Source organism: Macaca nemestrina, chromosome 16 (genome assembly GCF_043159975.1).
Source record: "Macaca nemestrina isolate mMacNem1 chromosome 16, mMacNem.hap1, whole genome shotgun sequence".
Lineage (NCBI taxonomy): Eukaryota > Metazoa > Chordata > Mammalia > Primates > Cercopithecidae > Macaca > Macaca nemestrina.
In genome coordinates, this window is record NC_092140.1 from 101859592 (window position 1) to 101883265 (window position 23674).

The 23674-nt window shown below is 44.0% G+C and overlaps 1 protein-coding gene across 2 annotated transcripts in view; it reads left to right on the forward strand.

Moving 5' to 3' along the window:
• Positions 1-23674, forward strand: part of MIPE (mitochondrial intermediate peptidase) — a 201873-nt gene that overhangs the window by 113682 nt on the left and 64517 nt on the right. For both annotated transcript variants that reach the window (XM_071081548.1, XM_011755703.2), the window contains exons 17-18: positions 9935-10056; positions 13634-13707. In XM_071081548.1, coding sequence (XP_070937649.1) covers positions 9935-10056; positions 13634-13707 — 196 coding nt within the window. The remainder of the gene's footprint in view (positions 1-9934; positions 10057-13633; positions 13708-23674) is intronic.

Sequence of the window (23674 nt, forward strand, 5' to 3'; positions counted from 1 at the left end):
AGGGTTCCGCTTGCCTGTTTAATGAAAGAAGTCAGTAGGCCCCTGTCCTAGCCTATTTTCTGTTGCTTATTACAGAATACCTGAAACTGGGTGATTTACATAGAGAAGGAGTTTATTTTTTACAGTAGTGGAGACATGGAAATCCAAGGTTGAGGAGCTGCGTCTGTTGAGAGCCTTCCTGCTGGTGGGGACTCTGCAGAGTCCCGAGGGGGGACAGGGCCTCACCTGGCGAGGGTGCTGAGTGTGCTCACGGGCTACTCAGGTCTCTCTTCCTCTTCTTATAAACCCACCAGTCCCACTCCCATGGTAATCCGTTTATGAAGGCAGGACTCTCATGATCCAGTCACCTCCTAAAGGCCCCATGTCTCAGTACTGCCACTTTGGGGATAAAGTTTCAACATGAGTTTTGGAAGGGACCATAGCAGCCCTATGTGACATCAAATTGTCCCATTTGTCCCTCTGCATTTTGTATTGCAGCTTTACCTAACAGGGTAGAGGCTGCCTGATTCCCCATGGCCGGCGGAGACTTGGGCTCTAAAGGCATGAGCCCCTAAAGGAATGGAGCCTCTGCCCACAAAGCCCGGTTATAGCCCTCCCCCCACACACCTGCTCCCTTGCACACCTGTGTGCAGTCTGTGGATGATGCACCTGCCCTTGGACTCCTTCCCATTGAGAAGTTACTGTCCCTTCTGCATCACTCTTTGTTGTGCTCTATGCCTGGAGAGAAATTCTCATGGTCTACAAAGGGCACTCATGTCCTTTTCCATTTTTCCTTTCATGGATTTTTTCTCTGATCCTATGCAGACACGCCTCCTTTAGTTAAGGGCTTATGATTATCATGGAAACAAAAACAGAGCCCTTCTTGTCGTGTGCCTCAGGGGTTTCATTGACTCCCAGAGCTGCCTGATCGCGGTTCAGACACAGTACCTGTTCCTGCGGAGGCCGTGTTGCTGTCCTGGTCTGACTCTCCTGACCGTGGACATCCTTATTTTCTGTGTTACTTCTCTGACACTTTCCCAGTGTTAGCACGGGTTCCTTTAGAATGACGGGCAATCTTCCATTTTCTCAGCAGATGTTAGAGGAGAGAGAAAAGGCAATGTTAAGGAGTTTTGACCGGGAAGAAAAAGAGCAAGCATTTGTTAGTTCCTGTTCTGTGGTTTTTGTTTTTCATTTGTCTTAATTAGATCCATGTTACCTTTCTGTGTCTCATCTAATAAATGTATTTCCATCTGAGTCAGTTACATCCCTGCTCTGCTAATAGATTTGCTTTTGATAGACACAATCCTGTATTTCCAGGGGTTTTTTAATGTTACATATAAATTACATTGACAGTTGAAGTTAGCATACTGAAGAGGTGTGCTCCTAGTTAATATTTTGTGTGTCGTTAACATTACACCTGCCATACGACTTTGTGTGGGGTTTTGTTTTGTTTTGTTTTGTTTTTTGTTTTGTTTTTGAGAGAGTCTCACTCTGTCACCCAGGCTGTAGTATATTGGTGCGATCTCAGCTCACTGCAGCCTCTGCTCCCAGGCTCAGGTGATCCTTCTTACGTCAGCCTCCCGAGTAGCTGGGACTATAGGTGGGCTACCACGCCTAGCTGATGTTTGGGTTGTTTTTGTTTTGTTTTTGTGTTTTTGGTAGAGATGGGTTATCACCATGTTGCCCATGCTGGTTTCAAATTCCTGGGCTCAAGCAATCTGTCCTCCTTGGCCTCCCAGAGTTCTGGGATTACAGACATGAGCCACTGCACCTGGTCAACATTTTAAACTATAGCATTTACTTATCATAGCTTTTGTAAGAACTTTCTTTTCAGCTGTAAAAATAGCTCTGTGGTGTGTTTTGATATGTATTTTAGCAGACACGGTAGAAACAAAGTTAAAAATTACAGGTGTCATACATACACACATGAACCTGGCATAGACATCAGTTTTGGTGTCAGTGATGTGAAATCGAGCCGGGTGTAAACTTGGCCTCCCCTTGCCTATCAAGCCAGCAGATAGAACCAGTGAGCTGGTCGCTTCATCAACATGTGGTGTCCACCTTTGAGTCCAAGGTGGTGATTCCAGTCTTCACCTTTTCAAAGCTAGCAGGAAAGGGGAAAGAGGACAAGGAGGGCGAGTAGCTTCCTTTTGCAGAACCCAGCTGCACACATCACCTTTACTCGCAGCCGTTTTCAAGAATGTAGTCACACAGCCACATGCCTCGGGGTGTCTGGGAGACGCAGTCACTGCCAGAGCAGTCGAGAGCCCTGTTCACACTTAGCAGGAAAAGGGTGTGATTCTGTTTCTAAAAGGAAAAAAGGGGAAAATGAAGGAAGGGACACTTACTACTCCCTGCCATTAGCCTTGGCAAATCATTCTTTTCAAGTCTATTTATAAAATATAAGCTGTTAAAATATTTACAAAAAAATTAAGAAATATTTACAAAGGGTAATATTTACAAAAAGAAATATTTACAAAGGCGTGGTGGCCACGCCTGTAATCCCAGCACTTTGGGAAGCCGATGCAGGCGGATCACGAGGTCAGGAGTTCAAGACTAGCCTGGGCAACATAGTGAAACCCCGTCTCTACTAAAAATACAAAAAATTAGCTGGGCACGGTGGCATGTGCCTGTAGTCCCAGCTACCTGGGAGGCTGAGGCAGGAGAATCGCTTGAACCTGGGAGGTGGGGGTTGCAGTGAGCCAAGATCGCGCCACTGCACTCCAGCCTGGGTGACAGCGTGAGACTTCGACAAAGACACAAGGTATATCTTTATACACCTTCTATATTTTCAGGAGTTTATTCTCAAAATAGGATTTTAACATAACTCTCATTTTAAGAAATAGATATTGGTATTAGTTTTCAATTGCTGTATAACAAATTTCTACTAATGTAGTGGCTTAAAACAGTGCCTATCTCACAGTTGCTTTGGATCAGGAGTCAACACAGTATAGCTGTTCCTATGCCTGGGGGTCACGCAAGGCTGCAGGCAAGGTGTTGGCAGGGCTGCAGTCTCATCTGGCGGCTTGGCTGCATCCCCCAGGTTACTGGCATAATTCATTTCCTACGGTTATAGCACTGAGGACAGGCTTCTTACCAGCTGGCTATAGGCTACCCACAGGTCCCAGAGGGCCCCCCAGCTTCCAGGGTCCTCCCCCAGACCTCTGACCGTGGGCTTTCCCGACAGGGTCACCTTCTTCCTCTAGCTACCAAGGAGTGTTTCTAGAGCGAGCTTGCTAGCAAGATGGAGACATCTTGGATAACATGATGTATTCATGGGAGTGACAACCAAAACCACTGCCATATTTGGTTGGTTGGGAGCAAGGAGCAGCTTCTGTCTATATTTAAGGGAGGAGATTCCAAAAAGATATGACCATCAGGAGGACAGATCATGGGGGCCTTGTGAGAGTGTGTCCACCACAGTAACTGTTTCACTTAACAACACTTTCTATTCCAAATCGAGAACACCTGTCTGTTGGGCATTGTTGTTTCGTGGGTTTTGGTAAACTGTCAGTAGGTACTTTTTATCGTTTAGAAGCACTGGTCCCCAGTGATGCATGGAACATGCACACACATTGAAAGAGAGAGAGAGAGTGAGTGAGAGAGAGCGAGCGAGCATGGACGTGAGTGAGAGGCCAATAGGAGAATATGTTCTTTGCTCTACTTTGTGGTTAAATCATTAAACACTTCTGGAGTGTTTAATGTATCTTATTTAGCAGACCAGTGATATTATACACAGAGAATGTGAGAACTCAGAATGGTCTTTCTATGAAGACAAGCTCAGGAACTTGCTTGTTCCCGCCTTGTTACCTGATGACAACAGGTGGAAGTGTGAACGACAAGATTACATGAGCTCGTGCAGTATTACTAGCCCATTGTTTCTTTAGAGTCTCTAAGGCTTGAAGGAGATAGAAAGCATACTCTAGGAAGCCCTGCTCAGACTCTCTACATGGTCCAGACCTGGAGATGTGGTCCCAAAATCAGCCTGAGAAATCTCACATCATCTAGCAAATAATGTAGTTAAAGAACGGTTTTTAAAAACCATTTATAGCCTAAGATCCAAATTTGTTTTTAACACCATAGTGTCTTCTTATCTGCAAAATAGATATGGTAGAATGCTCAAAAGGATCCAGCGAAGAAAAATGCTTCTGAAATACTGAATAGGATTATTCCATGTCAGAGGCCTCTGAAGGACTGAATAGGATTATTCCGTGTCAGAGGCCTTTTTGGATGGTGGTTGTGTGGTGGCCTTGAAATGTCCTCTCTCGGACAGCGTCACGTCATCATTGGTATACAGTCAGTATATTTAATATATTTTGCTACCATTCTTAATCTAATACCACTCACTTCCCTAGTCAAAAATAAATTACTTATATGAAATTGCACTTGTAGTACAACCCAATACACCAATCTTATAAACCAGAATTATTATTCCTGGGCTCTGCATCTCAGTCAGGTGTCCAGTTGTCGGTAACATTGAGTGTCATTGTGAAAGAATCCCATGGTGTCCATCTGTCCATCCATTCATTCACCAGATTGCTATTGAGTTCCCACTGTGCTTCCAGTGCTGCAGTAAGTCCAGACGTGGGCACAGTATGTCGGCCATGCCCTTAGGAAGTTTACAACACACGTCAAAGTGATAGGCTGCATTTCTATACTCGTGGCTTATAGGGTCCCCCCCTTATTCTCAAGGGATATATTTCAAGACCCCAGGTGGATGCCTGAAGCTACAGATAGTACTGAACTCTATATATACTATACATACATACCTATGATAAAGTGACGTTTATAAATTAGGCACAGTAAGAGATTAACAGCAATAAGGTAGGACAACTTATATACTGTAATAAAAGTTTTATGAATGTGGTGTCTCCCTCTCTCACAATATGTAATTATAGTACACCTTTCTATTTTTGGACTGGAGTTGACCACAGGTAACTGGAACTGTGGATAGGAAAACTGCTATGACCATTTCACTTGAGTTGGGAGGACTACTGTAGAGCGTCCCTCAGTATCTGTGGGAATTGGTTCTAGGATCCACCCCCTGACCATGGATACCAAAATCTGAGCATGTTCAAGTCCTGTGATTGGCCCTGTGGAACCTGCAGATAGGAACATTCGGCCCTCCATAGATGCAGGTTTCACATCCCCACTGTATTTCCCACCGGTGTTTGGGTGTGGATGCAGAGTCTGCCAATATGTATTCGACTGTATTCATTGAAAGAAATCCACGTATAAGTGGATCCACTTGTGTTGTTCAAGAGTCAGCTGTATAATGTTCCAGTGATAAAATCATTTTAAAATAAATTTTAGCTAAATGCATATCTACATGTATAGCTGGACATGAAGAAATGGTATACTATTTAAGAGTATAGTTGGCTGAGCACAGTGGCTGACACCTGTAATCCCAGCACTTTACGAGGCCAAGGTAAGCAGATCACTAGAGGCCAAGAGTTCAAAACTAGGCTGGGAAACAACCCTCATCTCTACAAAAAAATTTTAAAAATTAGCCAAGCATGGTGGTGCATACCTGTGGTCCCAGCTGCTCAGGAGGCTGAGGTGGGAGGCTGCTTGAGCCCAGGAGCTCCAGGTTACAGTGAGACATGCTCATGCCACTGCGCTCCAGCCTGAGTCACAGAGTGAAACCTTGTCTCTAAAAAAATTTAAGAAGAGTATAATTACGAGAAATGGTTAGTTCCGTTATTCCGTATCTAGCACACAGTTAATGAGTGCTTGCTCTGCACTAGCCCCTCTTCTGTGTTTGAAACTGAAAATAAAGTGGCCCATTGCTACCTTTCCATTTCTGGTCCTGGAAAATCGTGGCATTAGAGAAGGGCTATAGGCAAGTAAAAATGATCAAAGAGTCTTCCATTCTCTGGAGTTCTAAAGCAAGTGACCATATCCATGGGTTTCTCGACAGGCTGCTTCGCTGGCTCCAAGTTTTGTCTTTCGTATGGGACGCTGAGATTATCTAACTCAAGGAAAGTTTAAATAGGCATGCCTTGGGATAGCAATGGGATTTGAAAATCTATGTCTCTCACCATAATAAAAGGATAACTACAAAGATGTTTCATGGTTTGCTTTTGAAATCAGATCCACATGTTAAACATCGAAGGAAGTGTGAAAGCTTTTATCCATCCCTTAGGAAGAAGAAGACTTCAATTTAAAAGGAAGAGGATATAATTCCAGAGCTTAAGATGAAATGCTATATTTTATTATTCCAGATGAATGAGTGAAACGGTAATAAGGACTTAATATTAGGTTGAATTAGCAGGAATTCAGCAATTGTGTTCAAACAACAGTAGAATTGTAGGTCTTAGTCAGCCGTAGACTTGGAAACCTATGATGAAAGGTGTCAGGTGGAGATAATTTATTTAGCATGTCTTGCGGTGTAGTCCTGAACCCAAACCTGTAATTAAAGAGCAAGACACAGCGGGGCATGTGTGTACCAGAAGACAGGGGGTCAGGATAAGGCGGACCCTGACTGTCCAGGAAATGGTGCGTGCACAAATCCTGATGTCTCTTTCTACCGTTCTGAAAGGTCTTATTTTTATAACTCTGTTTATGTGGGATGTGGGAACTCAGTTACGAGCTGATGAAACCAGGGAACTTAAGACATTTCTTAGCTCAGATCAAATGCCACTATTGAAGTGGGCCTGCTTTCAAAGTAAAACAAAGCCGTATTCAGCTGGAATCTAAACAGAATTAAACTCTGCTCTGTACTGCAAAGGCTGCTAAACTCGTTCTGGCAAATCACCGTGAAGAAAATGTTTCAAAGACAAAGCCCCTTAACTGTATGCTACAAATTCCGGGGCGTCCAGCCTGAGAGACGCTTATCATCAGTAGTACAAGTGCTCGTATCTTGGTGCAGTGTCAGATTAAAACAGCAGGCTGTTATCCATTACAGAAGATATCCTTGCATCCAAACTGCTTCATACGAGAAAGGCTACCAGTGGTCCATGAGTTCTCATCACTTAGTAGATTAGGATTCCAGCATAACAGAAAAACTGACAAATACCCCTTTTAAATAAGACAGAGTACATGGAACTGTGTATCTGTTGTAAATGAATTCTAAAAGCCTTTTGAGTAAAAATGTAGTTATTCAAAGTTTGTTACACTGGAATTTAATTCATAGATGGTCCTAGGCTCTTTGCTTTTGTTTAAATACCACTTGCGTCTTAACAGGATGAAAATTCCATGTCTTCCTTTCTCTGCCCTTCACTATGCTGGAGGGACCTTGCTGGCAAAAGACTGTGCAGGCCACATTTTGAGTGTCCAGCTCCTCCCACCAGGGCACAGCTCCACCAAGGGCATGCATCTGTTGCACCTCCAGCAGCCTCAGCCCCACTGTTGGTTGTGTTTTCATGGTACTCTGTGGGGGTGGCACTTGGGCCTGGAGTTGGGGTATCTTGTGAGGTAGGATATAGGTCTAGCTGCTGTGAGAGAGACCCAAAACAATAGCTGTGCAAGTGCCCCAGCCCAGTGCAGGAGGTGGCCGTCCCCGTTACAGACCCACACTTCTGACTGGCTGCATCCCCAAGAAGGAAGGGGCGTGGATCATTCCTTCAGGACACCACTCACAAGGCGCCCACCTGACTTCCAGTTGTGTCTTCTTACAGAAAGAGGAGAGCGGATGTGGAGGTGCACGGTGCCTCGGAGGTGCTGGCCCCATGTCCGCATCTGCGTGCAGTGCTCCTGCACACCTTCCTTAGGACAGAGCCCTTGCTGAGCCCAGGCACACTAGCTGTCTTGGAGAATTGGACACAACCGGAGAGTCACTAGCATTGCCATGCGTCTTTTAAGCCACTGTGTAGTGAATACAGGGAGTATGCTGCCACGTTCCTGTGATGAAGTAACCATATTTTAAAAAATGTTTCTTGCTCGATATGTTAACTAGAATTCACTTGCCTAGTTTATAGAGTTGTAACAAGGATTATATTTTATTTATTCTTTATTTTCTGGGGAGTTAACAGATTCGTTAGAGTGTTGTTATCATGGTTAAAAAAAGTTAAGCTTTTTAAAAAAGTTGTTTGTTTATTTATTTTTTAATTATTTTTTTTTTGAAACAGATGCTTGCTCTGTCACCCAGGCTGGAGTGTAGTGATGCGATCTTGGCTCACTACAACCTCCACCTCCTGGGTTCAAGCAATTCGCCTGCTTCAACCTCCCGAGTAGCTGAGATTACAGACATGTGCTGCCATGCCTGGCTAATTTTTGTATTTTTAGTAGAGACAGGGTTTCACCATGTTAGCCAGTCTGGTCTCGAATTCTTGGCCTCAAGTGACCCAGCTGCCTCAGCCTCCTGATGTGCTGGGTTTACAGGCGTGAGCCACTGTGCCCGGCCCAAGCTTCTATTTTTTAAAAGAAATGTTTATGTCAGATAAAGACAGAAGAAAGTGAATGATTGCCATGTCAGATTTGTTTCAGAAAAGTAAAAATGTTAAAGTCCTAAGTGTAGCCTTTGAGGGCAGTTTTCGTAGTCCCAGCTTTGGCTGGGGTGACGTTACAGCAGACGCGCCATTGCAAGCTCATGTGCTGTGCTTGCGTAGCCCTGCCCTTGCAGATGGGTCGGAATGGAGATGTTTTCCACTTTAGCAACAGAGAAAGAGCAGTATTCCTAGGAAAAGAAGTTTCCAGTGGAACAGTGTCCTTCCATGAAAATCCATGTGGCCTTTCCTATCATAACTACATCATTGTCCTTAGGTAGAATGGATGCTCTCTCTGTGTGTGCCAGACCCCAAATCCCCTCCTCCAATGTTGATGACCAGGCATTCTGAGCAGGTCAGAACAGATGTGCACGTCCACCCGGCTCCACCACTGGCACTCCTGCCACCGTCTCTAGGCTGTCTTCTCTACGTTTCTGTCACAGAACTGAATCCCAGAGCGATGAACTTGTAGAAAACAATTAGGTGTCTGCTTCTCCTGTCTTATGATTAGAAAATAAGTGGAAGGAGCTCAGAGGAGGGACCACAGACAGTTTGTTCACTGGGAGGCAAGTTGCTGGTGGTTATCTTTGGTTCTTAGCGTTTGTCTCTTCTAAAAACAAAAAAGAATGCATTTCCAGACTACCCCTCTTTATCTAGTTATGATTTTTAAATTCTGTCCCATTTTTCTTCTCCTCTGTGACTTTTTGCTTCGTCGTAAAATGTAGTTATGGTAAAAACATGGAAGGTTTTTATGTTACAAAAACGAGTTCATGAAAAGCAGTTCATGCAACAGAGAATCATTGCAGAGTACAACTCTGAACTACCTAAATTATTAAAAATAAGTAAACTCCTGACTTTACTATTTTTCTAGATAGTCATGTGAAATACAATGTATTATAATCAGTGTAATTAAACTCACTTAATGAAGAAGATTAACCATATATTTGGAGCAAAACATATACACCTATCTGATTATATTTATGTGATACAAAATTTTCTTTGTGTATGTCTTAGTGTGCTAGGGCTGCCTTCACAAAATACCAGAGCCTATGTGGCTTAAACAGTAGAAATTTACTTCCCACTGTTCTGGAGGCTGGAAGTCCAGACCAAGGTGTCAGCAGGTCTGGCTTCTCCCAAGGCCCCATTGGCCTGGAGACAACCTTTCCTCGGTGCCCGCACCCTGGCATCCAGCTTTCCTCCTCTTCCAAGACACCAGTGAGATTGGGCGAGGGCCCAGTCTAAGAGCTTCACTTTTACTTAATCACTTCTTTGGAGGCCCTGCCTCCTAATGAGTCACATTCTGAGGTATGGCTTTGGGTTTCAACATGTGAATTTTGAGGAGACACACTTCAGCCCATAACAGTATATAAAATATGAAAATAGTGATATCATAGGTGACATAGCCTTCTAGGGTAAAATGCAGATGAAAACATTGACGGGTCTCTCTGTGTCTCCACTGTGTTCTCACATGTGATACTCTCCAAGTGGAAACTGACTTGTGTCCCATGCTGTGTCTCTGTTCTTGGCAGGCCTGGCAGCTGCGATTCAGCCACCTCGTGGGGTATGGCGCTAAATACTACTCTTACCTCATGTCCAGAGCGGTCGCCTCCATGGTGTGGAAGGAGTGCTTTCTGCAGGATCCTTTCAACAGGTAAGAAGGGGGTAAATTCTAAAATGTGCCCGCCTCGGACCACAGTAATTCCCCACTCCATTACATCTGAAGCTGGGCTCGGAGAACCGCAGCCCACAGAACACAGCCAAGCCTGGCAGGAAGTGGCAGGCTCCGCAAACAGCCTCATCCCGCTTGGCCCTTCTCACCCAAGCTTGCTCCTGCTTCCTGCAGCTGATGGTGACCCTGGACATCCCCCTGCCCTGCAGCCACTGTGTGGAGATGGCCCTGTGGTGCCTGAGGGAACCCTTGTGTGAGGGCTCCTGTGCTATGTGGAGCAGCCCATGCCGCTCCTGTGGGGTTTCTTGGCTTTTCTGACCTCACCACGTGATACAGGACGCCCACCCCTTTCCACAGAATGGAGGGAGAACAAGGCACTGGAGAGGCTAGGGGCATGTAGGGAGGAAGTAGGGGTGCCTAGGATCAGTAGTCCTGCTTTCCCAGTCTCTTCCTAAAGGCCAGGTAGTGGTTACACTTGCATCGGGTGGAGAGGTACAGGAGATGCCTTGCTTCCTGGAGGGTGCGAGGGATTCTGTGCTGTGGCTGGGGGATTCAGGGCATCCCGTGCTGTCTGGGGGGTGTGGGGGATCCCGTGCTGTCTGGGGGGATGTGGGGGATCCCGTGCTGTCTGGGGAGGGTGTGAGGGATCCCGTGCTGTCTGGGGGGTGTGGGGGATACCGTGCTGTCTGGGGGGATGTGGGGGATCCCGTGCTGTCTGGGGAGGGTGTGAGGGATCCCATGCTGTCTGGGGGGATGTGGGGGATCCCGTGTTCTCTGGAGGGGTATAGGGGATCCCGTGCTGTCTGGAGAGGTGTGTGGGGTCCTGTGCTGGGTGAAGGGTGCGAGGGATCCCCTGCCGTCTGGGGAGATGCGGGGGATCCCATGCTGGCTGGAGAGATGTAGGAGATCTCCTCTTTGCTCCCTGATTTGGCCTCCTGATCCTCCTAACAGGACTTCCTATAACAATAGGAACCAAGAGGTTGTCAAGTTTGGGTCCTGTGATTCCTTAGAAGGCGCTTTCTTTGAAAGAAAACCAGTAATTATAATCTGGTGTCAGAGTTGTTTACAGCATTTATCTTCTCACCACACAAATAACTACATCTCCAAATTCTTTTCAGGGAGCTTTGGCTGATGAGTGTTATTTTTACAGCTTTATCTTGGTTTTTAGAGTGTCCTAGAGTTTTCCCGTAGTATTCACCGCAGTCTTGGCAGAAACCAGCAGTTTCTATAAGAGAAAACTGAGGCTCAGAGAAAACAGTTTGTTCAGACTTCACCATTAAAAACTGGACTAAGACTGTAATCTAGGTCTTCTCATTCCTGGTTTCTTCTCCCTCCCACCTCTGCCTCACCGTCTGTCTTTCATACAATTTGACATAGACTTGGATTTTTCTCAGCAGTTAATAATCACATTCGTTTCAAATTATTTGAGCCTGAATGTGATGTCATAGAATTTTTAAATATTTTGCAGCTTGGTACTCACATGTATTTTGTCTTCTGCCCTTTGCAGACTGTAGACATTTGGTCTGCTTTTCAGATTTTATTTTTAAAGGATCTTTAGCCAAACTTGACATCAGTAAATCAGTTTCAGGGATTATAACGTTTTACTGTAGATTTCTGTAAAATAGGCAAAATATCATCTTGTTTGAAGTACACTTTACTAGAAAAGCACATACTATAAAATATATACGTTTCTAAATATTTATATCTTGTTTATGTGTACATTCTTGCCTAGACATGGAGTTGCCATACTTTTATGGGCATATTAAAGTAAGCTAGTAAAAATGCTCACTGGACTAGAAAATTTCTAATCTCTATCAAAGTCTTCTTTTTGATCTCACTCCTGAAAAATAACCAGGCTGGAGCCTACATCAGCAAGCCAGGCATTGCAGAGCTGAGGCAAGCCAGGAGCTGGAGGTCTGTGGGGAGGGATTGGATTTAGGGTCAGTGCACTATATCCCATGGCTGAGAAGGGCCTCGGAGCACCCCAGGCCAGGAGTCAGGCAGGGCCCCTCAGCCACCCCTGCCCTGAGGGGAGGCTCCACCTCAGTCCAGGCTTCCTACTTTGTTTAGCACTCACTTCAGGATGTGCCCAGGGCTAGTGTTTGATGTCAGCATGTTTTTGATACTGTAATGCTATCAAAAAGTCTGATTAAAGATCATGTTCACAAAATGACCCAGAGGTAAAGAGGCTCCAGAGCTTCTCAAATGGAAACAATATCAAAATTTATTTCACTTGCCTCATCATAGTGTGTCATCATGTATGTTAAAGAAATTGCATTTTTCATAAAATACAAAAGAGTAGTACTAAATAACTTGTTTCCAGGTCCCATTAGTTTGGAGGATTTATGTCTACAAAAATTATTCCAAACCTACCTTCACATGTTGTCATAAACAGTGTTCCTTGTGGAAAGCTGTCAGGTGGGCATATCCAGGTGACACAGAGTACCAGAAGACGGGAACAGGGCAGCCCCCACTGTGCCTTTACCACCAGCACACTCCAATGGAGCTTGCTGGTCTGTTAATTGTTATCCTCAGTCAAGGTCTTCTGGTGTAATTAACCTTTTCCTGCCGGCTTCTCTTCCTTCACTCTTATTTTAGAATGTTCTTTTTCTCTTCTTTATTAGGTGCCATCACAAATTATTTCTTAATGGTATAATTTCAAGCCTCATTTAAAATAATCCTAAAACTATTTTTATAGAGAATAAAATATAATATTTTACTTATTCTATAACAGGAGTCCCCAATCCCCAGGCCACAGACTGGCCCTGGGAACTGGGCCACACAGCAGGAGGTGTGGTGGGTGGGTGAGCGAGTGAAGCATCATCTGTATTTGCAGCCGTTCCCCATCACTCTGCCGCCTGAGCGCCATCTCCTGTTGGATCAGTGGCAGCGTTAGATTCTCATAGGCGCAGGAACCCTACTGTGAACTGCACATGTGATCCTTATGATTCCCTCACAAGGATCTGGGATGGGCACTCCCTATGAGAATCTAAGGCCTGATGATCTGTCACTGTCTCCCATCAACCCTGGATGGTACCATCTAGTTGTAGAAAAACAAGCTCAGGGCTCCCACTGATTCTACATTATGGTGAGCTGTATACTTATTCCACTATATATTCCAATGTATAATGTGGTAATAAAGTACACCATAAATGGAATGTTCTTAAATCATCCTGAAACCATCCCTCCCCCATCAACCCTGGTCTGTGGAAAAACTGTCTTTCACAAAACCAGTCCCTGGTGCCAAAAAGGCTGGGGACAGCTATTGATTAATACATAAAGTAATTATTTTTATAAAGTGAGGTCTCTTGTTAACAAAGCAGAGAGCCAAAAGTATAGTTATCCTCTTACAGGGAATATATCACACCTGATTTATTTTAGAACAATTTAAAAGCCAGAATTTGATTTTTAGAAGCAAGAAAATAATGGCCGAATTGTCACATGGTGGCAGCTTTTATGAATATGATGTCAGTGTGAGTCAGGACTTGTCTTGTGAGTCAAAACCAGTGTGAATGGAGGCTGCGCAAGCAGGTGTCTTAACAGTTCCTCTCTTCCCCAGGGCTGCTGGGGAGCGCTATCGCAAGGAGATGCTGGCCCACGGTGGAGGCAGGGAGCCCATGCTCATGGTTGAAGGTAAAACAAAACCAAAATGGCACCATCTATAGTGAAAGCTGTTTTATGTTTTCTCCATATGTTTTTTTCATTTAAAGAAAATGTTTTAGGCCAGGTGTGGTGGTTCATGCCTGTAATCCCAGCACTTTGGGAGGCCCCAAGAAGGGTGGATCACCTGAGGTCAGGAGTTTGAGACCAGCCTGGCCAACATGGTGAAACCCTGTCTCTGCCAAAAATACAAAAAATAGCTGGGTGTGGTGACAGACGCCTGTAATCCCAGCTACTCCGGAGGCTGAGACAGGAGAATCACTTGAACCCAGGAGGCAGAGGTTGCAGTGAGCCGAGATCGTGCCATTGCACTCCAGCCTGGGCAACAAGAGCAGAACTCCGTCTCAAAAAAAAAGAAAAGGAAAAGAAATATCTTAGCTGTGCATTGTGTTCTAAGCATCTGTCTCACTGTATCCTAAGTAAATTAATTTTTAGTTACCATGATTTATTCAAGTACTAGGATAAAAATTCAGGTTTTAGCTTTCAAAATGTTACTTAGACTCTAATAGAAAAATTTTTTATTTGTCATAAACTCTTAGAAAATTTTCCTTTAGATTTTAATAGGTCACAGCATATTTTTTTTAGCCTGAAGAACTCATTTATTTTTTATTCCTTTATTTCTTTTTCTGAAAGTTTAGCTAAGAAATTCCAAGGCATCAAAAAAGGTAGCTTTTTTTTTTTTTTTTTTTTACCTTTTGAAAAATTATAACTTAATTAAATATTCTCTTTAAGGTACCACAATTCTTTTTTTCTATGTAATTTTCTCAGTAATTTTTTTTGAGTATTTTTACTGAAAATTTAATTGTAAATGGAAGTGATCATCCTGATTTTTCATATATAAATATAAGAACATTGAAACATTCTTACAAATAAAGGAGGATATGAATGTTACTAGATAATTGCAGTATATTGATGGTTATATTTGCAGCTGAGCTTGACTCTCTGAAAAGTTTTCTGGCTATCTGAAAAAGTGCATATAGGAAATAACTTTCAATATTGGAGAAGTGTTGTTGTCATTGTAGTAATTGAGTGGGTCTGGGTAGCAGTGTGACTTAAATGTCTCCTTGCCTAAGACTGTTGAATCTAATGCCTATAGTCCTTTTTAGTAGAATTCCAGATTCTTGCCTTCAGCCATTCATGTATTCAGCAAACATTTGTGAAGCGCTAATTATGTGCGGGACATGACTCTGTGTGCCAGAGGTGAAGTAGTGAAAGATGCCTGACAAGCATCCTGCATTTCTGGAGATTGTGTTCCTTCCCTCAGCTTTGTGAAGAGTGAAGAAGTGTGCATGCTGACGCAGCCGTCATTTGCAGCTAGTCCTTATTGGCCCTTATTGAATTTTGCCACCTCTGGGGACGGTGTTAGGGATTTCCATGTATCTGTTGACTGACTCTTCTTAGTAACCCTGTGAGACAGGAGTTACGATCCCCATTTTATAGACAATAAACAGGTCAGGCCCTCTGCTTATGTCACAAGGCAGTGTGTGGAAGTGCCAGGGATTGAACCGGGACCTCAGGCAGCAGACCAAGCTCTTCAGCTGCCTGTACTGTCGGACAGGACATCTAGTTCAGGGTCTGTCCCCAGACCCAGGCAAAAGTGAAACAACAGGCACATGGTAATAAGCTACTGATTGGGTACACTGTGTACTTTTGGCTGGTGCTTGGTAGCGCCAGCCCAGCAGGAGCTAAGGCGGAAAAGCAGCCTTCTCAAGTAGTGAGTTTCTGTGAGGTATGTGTTCCTGGCAGTCGGGCGTGGCTCATCCTTTCCCAGGCCATGCTGTCTGCACCTCAACATTTGCTGATAGGAGATGCCATCAAAAGAAAAAAATGCAAATCTTTTTCAGTGTTTATCTTTCGGCTGGTGTGCTTTTCTAGTCAGCTTCCCAGAATGTTGCAGCTAACTCTCTAAAAATTCTGTCTTTGTCCAAAACAATTTTGTGTTAAGAAACTTAACATTTTCTGCACTAAAATTCACAGGGGAGAAAAAGAAGTCCACCATTCAAACCAGAGATGATGAACTATTCAGATTTTAGTTAACACAAACAATAGAACAATTCTTTTACATTTTCATATTTTTCTTAATGCTGTTCTGTCAGATCTCATTAATTCACATGATTTGTTTCATGTCAGAGGTGAATGGGGGACATGCAAAGAGGGTTATGCCAGTTGTCACTTCATAGGGCTGGATTTGTTAGGGTCTTAACCCTTAGTGGCTTCTCATTTTCTTGAAGGCAGTCAGCCTGTGCCCCAAAACATCAGGGCATAGGTGTTGGCTCACAGCCTTAACACTGGGGTATCACCAGGAGTGATGGGTGAAATGACTGAGATTTGTAATATAAAAGCATACAGGATCTCGTTGGCAGTATTCTTCTATGAAAACTTAACTTTTTATAGGTACCTTGTATATTTTTGTTTAACTGCTTCCTGGATAAATGTAAAGAATTATATTACATAGTAAAATGCAAAGAAATAGAATACCTGCCTTCAAATTATGTACCTCCCTAATCAAATCACAACTGTTTTTACCTTCTTAGTTATAAGACTGTGTTTCTTAGGGTCAGAATACCTTTGTATTCACACTTGTGCTGTTTGAATGATACACATTCAGAGAAGTCAAATAGGGAATGCTTTTGATCTTTGCATAATAAGTTCTACATAGGCAAACTTTTAGGTTATTTATCTTTTTCAGAATGAGTCATCCTTTGGGAACAGGGCTCTGCTCAGAGCTCTGAGTCCCTCGGCCATTTCAAGTCCTCACCAACTAGAGGCCAACACCCTGTTCAGGGAAGTCCCTGAGCACACAGGATTCCTCTACTTTCTTTTTCCCCTGATGTTTGCTTTACATTCATCAGTTAAAGGCCCACAGTTTTCTCTGTTGATCCTTAAGTTCTGACATGAAAGTGACCTGGCCTTTAGAAGGCAAGAGATGTAAGCAGTGTGGGTCTTGGGCCCTGATGGTTCTCTTCATGATCTCCAAGTCTTTTTTTTTTTTTTTAATGTCACAACCTATCTATTCCCATTGACACTGGAGAGGCCTGCCTGACATCCACTGGTCAACAGTCAAATCTTCCTCTTCCTGCGAGCTCCTTTCGACTTTCATGGCAAAGCCGTCAATTTAGTTTATAACCATTTTTAGCCACGGTGGTCCCGATGGAAAGATTTTCCCCACAGCCACGTAAGCAGGACATGGCCCAGTTAGTTTTGGGTTCTGCCTCTGGTTGTAGAATTCCTGGTGCTCTCTTTCTTCAACTCTTCCAGAGAGAATCTGAGGTGAGGGGGAAGGGAAGGGATAAAGTCCAAGATTTTAGCATTCCAGAAGGTTATTTGTAAATATTAAACAACTTTATTTCTATGCTCCTTTCTAATCAGAATCCCTCTGGCCAAAAGCAGTATGGAAGTAGAGACACTAAATAATGTACTAAATAGTAACTTGATGGAGTTTTCCAAATGGACCAAACATCAGATCAGATGGAAAGAAATAGTAGTAGCTAAATGAGTCAATTCTCAACAACTGAAACTCTATTTTGTTTGTTTTTTCGCATCAGACTGACTCACCAAACCAAAGTCTAGAAGCCCACAGGGCCTTACCTTAAGCTGATTAAAATCATAATACATTTCTGTAGAGCTTTATGTATAGTCTGCCAAACACACTCGCTTTTGCCATATTATCCTATATCATCTCTTCTGGCTTATTAAATATTTTTTGTTCAAGAAACAAACCAGAGAATTATGGCTTATACTCCAAAGAATCACCTCCACACTCCAAGAAGATTAATACAAACAATAAAGATATCTATCTCCTAGTTTCCTTAAAAACCGTTCTCAGTTCCAGGAGCATGGAGCACATCAGCACCCAGAAATTGGGTTTACACCATTCTCAAATAAGAGGAACCAAGGCTCCTTGGAGAAATGGCTGATTCCAGGGCTGGAACAAGGAAGATAGATGAACATGAAGTATCTTATGGTGCCAGAAAGGAAGGACGTGCCCAGAAACACACACAGTGATGAGTGCGTGTGTCATAGCAGCAGGAGCCCACTGAAAGAGCTCCTAGTGCCCCAACCTGGGCCCACTCCAACAATCAAATAGATCACACAGTCTTGGGGTGTGATACAAAGTATTAAATACCTATCCATGAGTCCGTACTGATATAAATGATAACATGACTAGAATAATCTCCCACGGAGAAGAGTTCCGAATAATTTGTGTACATACTCCCCACCTCAGGGAAGTGGAAGATAACTCCGCACTGGTTATGTGGGCAGTGCAGAGTGACTTCCTCCAGAGTGCTCTGGAAGGGGAAATGACAGATACAACCTCAGTCAGGTGATCAGGGTCAGCATCAGTGATGCGTCATGTGGACAGTGTGCGTCCTCGATATAATATGATGAGAGGTTTTCCTCCCAGAAACCCATAACCCCAGTCTCATAATGAAAAAAACGTCAGACACACCAAATTCAGGACATTCTGCAAACGACCTAAGCAGTACTCCTCAAAACTGTCAAGGTCGTTGAAAACGAAGTCTGAGAAGCTGACACAGCCTAGAGGAGCCTAAGGAGACATGGCAGCCACATTTAATGTGGTCCCCTGGCGGGTCCTGGAACAGCTGGTGTTGATCGTGCCAGGGCAGTCTGACTAAAGTGTACCCGGAGCTAACAATATTCTGTCAATACTGGTTGGTGAGTTGTGACAGATGTGCCACACCATGAAAGATATTAATGATGGCGGAAGCTGGCCGAGTGTGGAGTGTGGAGGAACTCCCTTGACTCCGTCACAATTTTTTTTTTTTTTTTTTTTGTCAGACGGAATCTCGCTCTGTCGCCCAGGCTGGAGTGCAGTGGCCGGATCTCAGCTCACTGCAAGCTCCGCCTCCCGGGTTCCCGCCATTCTCCGGCCTCAGACTCCTGAGTAGCTGGGACTACAGGCGGCGCCACCACGCCCGGCTAGTTTTTCTGTATTTTTAGTAGAGACGGGGTTTCACCGTGTTGGCCAGGATGGTCTCGATCTCCTGACCTCGCGATCCGCCCGTCTCGGCCTCCCAAAGTGCTGGGATTACAGGCTTGAGCCACAGCGCCCGGCCCGTCACAATTTTTCAGTAAATATAAAACTGTCCTAAAATTTAAAATTTAATTAAAAACAACCTCCGTGGGAAGGTTTTTAGTAATGCCACTGCTGCCCATGGTTTGGTCCACACCTTGACTCCACCCTGTTTCCCTGCTTCCCAGCAGCCTTTTCAGTGCCACTTGGGGGAGGGAGGGGCACAGAGATGAGACTGGAGGGGGAGTGTTGGGCACAAAATGAGGCTGGAAGGTAAGTGGGCGTCAGGTCGGGCAGGGCATTGTGGATGCTGTGAAAGAGAGTTGGTGTTTATTCTGAGGACATGAGAAACCATTGACAGTATTTTGAAGGCAGGTAGTGACAAGATCAGATTTCTCTTGGCATGGAGGCGAGTGAGTGTGATATCAAGGATGACCCCCAAGCTCCCTGCTTCAGTTGTTACAGAGATGGTTGCATGGTTATGGCCGCCATGGGGGACAGAAATCAAGAAGCCCTTGCGCAATTCAGCCACTGGGAGAATTCAGCTCAGGCAACTCCCAAGCCCGTGGGATTCCGTTTCCGAGTGACTGCAAAGGACTCTGTACAGAATGGGCTGGAGGAAGCCCTTTGCCCGTAGAGTTCTGATGATGGGAAACTCCCTTTTTCACAAGGAAACTCACTTCAGTTTTAGACAGCTCTGATTGACAGGATGACACGTTTATTCAAATTGACCCAAAATATTTAGTCTACTTGAAAGTATGATGTCTTGTTGACACAGCGGCTTAAGTAATAAGCGTCGATGCCTTTTTTTTAATAACCTGATTACTAACCTAGTAGGCAAAATGTGCTTAGTGCAAGGCTTTGCCATTGGTGGTGTTTGCACAATACAATACGACAATCAAGGAGCGCTAAGTCCTGTCTGTCAGCAGAAGCACAGCTGACATTTAAAATAAGAAAGCTAAATAAACAGTCATTGTTCAACAATAGCTTGATTAATTTCCCTATTGTCAAAAGGTATACACAGATACTGAAACAGAAAAGGCATTCTACATTGTCGTATAGCACTGAAAATTCGTCGTAGTTAATACTTCCAGCTTGAAAGCATGCAGTAGCATTTATGCAATCTGATTAATTCTCTAGATATGGGCATTGTGTGGCAAGGCTGGCATGCCCAGCACTGTAGGAGAACAGTAAATGCACACTACCTCTGGATGCTTATACCTGAATTTATTTTGTAGAAGGTGTCTTTGCTTTTTATTTTTTTAATCGAGGGATTTCAAGGGAAAGATAAGCCTTAATGCATGGCAGGTTCTGCCTGACTGAGCCAGCAGCATCTGTGCCCCCAGGTATGTGGAGGCTCAGCATCAATAAATGCCAGAACGTGCTCAAAGCACCAGTCTTGGCTTGGGATAAGTGCCCACCCCAGGGTGTGTTGTACATTTGTGAGGGACTTAGGAGGAAACCCCCTCACACAGATGTATTAAATATTAAAAGATAAGATGATTTAAAACTACTAGCATGCCAAGTAAAACTTTGCTGTTGGAAGTCCGTCATTCTGATGAATTCTGACAGGTTGTTCAAACATTTATGAATAGAGTCTCTTCGTTTCCCCTGTAGTCAGACACTGTCTACCCTGTTACCCTGCTTTGCTTTTGCTTCATAGCACATATTAACATTTACTTCCTAATTTCAACATGTATTATTTAATTTATTGGTTTATGGTCTCTGCCCCTCCATAAAGTCTAAATTCTCTGATGGGAGGGCAGCTGACTGTCATGTTCACAGCTCTATCTGCAGCCACTGTTACAGGGCTCAGCCCATCGGCATTCAATAAATACTTGTTAAATGAGTGAATACACGAATACCAAAGTAGACTTAAAAGAGCAGTTGTTTCCTGTGCTATAGAAAAGTTGTGATTTAGCTGGGTGTGATGGCATGCACCTGTAGTCGCCGCTACTTGGGAGGCTGAGGCAGGAAAATCACTTGAACCTGGGAGTCGGAGGTTGCAGTGAGCCAAGATCACACCACTGCACTCACTCCAGCCTGGGTAACAGAACGAGACTCCACCTCAAAACAAAACAGGCCGGGCACGTGGCTCATGCCAGTAATACCAGCACTTTGGGAAGCCGAGGCAGGCAGATCACAAGGTTAGGAGTTCGAGACCAGACTAGCCAACATGGTGAAACTCCTTCTTTACTAAAAATACAAAAATTAGCTGGGCATGGTGGCACGCGCCTGTAGTCCCAGCTAGTCAGGAGGCTGAGGGAGAAGAATCACTTGAACCCGAGAGGCGGAGGTTGTGGTGAGCCGAGATCACACCACTGCACTCCAGTGTGGGCAACAGAGCGAGACCCCGTCTCAACAACAACAAAAAGTTATGATGATTACAATGGGAACAGGTTTTTATATGCCTGGTTCAGGAATTTTTTTTATCACATGAATATTTTCGGATATTTCACAGGCTAAATATTTTCATAAAGTTCTTTAATCATGTAAAAGAAAAAATATATATAGCAATTGTGCTGTCTCCACACTTGTTCAGTCTCTCACCTGTTCTTTTACTCCCATCCTGCCCTTCCTGCTTCCTGTCACTCTATTTTAGACACTTTTTGTTTTAGTACAATGCTTGGTTCTGCCCACTGGGCGAGTACTGACTGTTAAGCAGCTAGACAGCAGGCATAATAAGTAGGGGACACCACTAGAAGAAAGGGGGTCCACTGTCCATTCCCAAAGAGGTCCTTACTGGCCAGAGTCAAGCACCTCTTTATAAGCCCTGGGCAGCAGGAGTTCCTGCCTAACGATTTCAGGCAGGACTCTGTTTAAGCAGCATGCAGGAAGAAGACTCACCATGCAGGAAAGGCGAAGGGACAATGACAGAGTGAAAACGTGCCAGGCAGGTCACGGGCAGCATCTTTAATCCACCAAACACTGCTCTGGTGGGTCGTGTCATCTCCACTTCCCATGTATGGAAGCAAAGCTCTTGTGTCAGAGCCATTCTCTGGCCTAGTCAGGAGTTAGTCACACTCTTTTGTCTCCAGAGCCCCTGCTGCCCCACAGCACTCCTCACCTGACCCCGCTTAGCCATAGACTCTTCTTCAGCTTCTGTTTTGTCTGTTACTTTTGGTGGGTAGCGCTTGTTTTGACAGTTTTCTCTGATAGTAAGCTATCATCTTCAACCTTCTGTGTAAATTTGATGGGTCCCTCTTCCATTTTGAGATACGTCCAGAGGTTGATTTTGAGGTCTGAGACAGGTTTCTCTTCCTCAAGTAAATATCTTGTAGTAGATTCATTCCAAAAAATAGACTAATGATTCCATTTTTAGATGATGTCAATGTATACTACCTTCTAAAAGGAATGTAGGTAACATTCTCTCAGTGCTTTGAGTGCTTAATGGAAACATCATGTTTTTTGAAGATGGTCATTTGTAGATGGTGTTCCTTTTTTTTTTTTTTTTTTTGAGAGGGAGTCTCTGTCACCCAGGGGTGGAGGGCAATGAGGCGATCTCAGCTCACTACAACCTCCGCCTCCTGGGTTCAAGCGATTCTCATACCTCAGCCTCCTGAGTAGCTGGGATTACAGGCGTGTGCCACCATGCCTGGCTAATTTTTGTATTTTTAGCAGAGATGGCGTTTTGCCACGTTGGCCAGGCTGGTCTCCAACTCCTGACCTCAAATGATCCACCTGCCCCAGCCTCCCAAAGTGCTGAGATTACAGGTGTGAGCCACTGCACCTTGCCTATAGATGGTGTTCTTAACTTAGGGTTAAAAATGTGTTCTGGCCGGGTGCTGTGGCTGGTGCCTGTAATCCCAGCACTCTGGGAGGCTGAGGTGGGTGGATCACCTGAGGTCAGGAGTTCGAGACCAGCCTGGCCAACATGATAGAACTACATCTGTACTAAAAATACAAAAATTTGCTGGCTGTGGTGGCATGTACCTATAGCCCCAGCTACTTTGGAGGCTGAGGCAGGAGAATCACTGGAACCCGGGAGGCAGATGTTGCAGTGAGCCAAGATCATGCCGTTACACTCCAGCCTGGGTGACAAGAGTGAAACGCTGTCCCAAAAAAAAAAAAAAAAAAAAAAAAAAAAAAAAAAAAAAAAAGTGTGCTGAGTGGGCTAAACACAGGTTACGAAAGCGAATGTTTTCTCTCCAAAGCTCTGGTTCTAGGTTTGGTTTGGTTTTGTTTTGAGACATATTCTCGCTCTGTCGTCCAGGCCAGATCACAGTGGCACAATCTCAGCTCACTGCAAACTCCACTGCCCAGGTTCAAGCGATTCTCCTGCCTCAGCCTCCTGAGTAGCTGGGACTACAGACGCCTACCATCACACTTCGCTAATTTTTTTATTTTTCACAGTGATGGGGTTTCACCATGTTGGCCAGGCTGGTCTCGAACTCCTGACCTCAAGTGATCCGCCCACCTCGGCCTCCCAAAGTGCTGGTGTTACAGATGTGAGCCACTGCACCTGGCCTGGATCTAGATTCTTAACTTTCCTGCTTGACACCCTCAGGCATCAAGCTTCAAGAACTGAGGAATTCACAAGTTGGCAATACACTGATGAATTTACATTTGGAAGGTGTACTAGTAAAAGGTTAAATAGTAGTAATAATTATAGAGATTTAGAGCAGATTTTAGTTGAAGAATTGAAATTGACATTTGCTAGCCAACTCTTTTATGAAATGTTCCCAGAGGACATAGGGACAAGATTTCTCTTGGTTTAACTGGATTGTTTCCTGAAAGAGCATTTACAAGACATCTTCTGGTGTTTATTTATGTCTTTTTCAACTAAATGTAAAAGAAACTTTGTCTTTATGACTGTGATGTAACATTATTAATAATGAAATTAGATTAAGAAATTATACCAATACCTGATTTTCTTTTATATTTAATAGTTTATCTTTACATTAA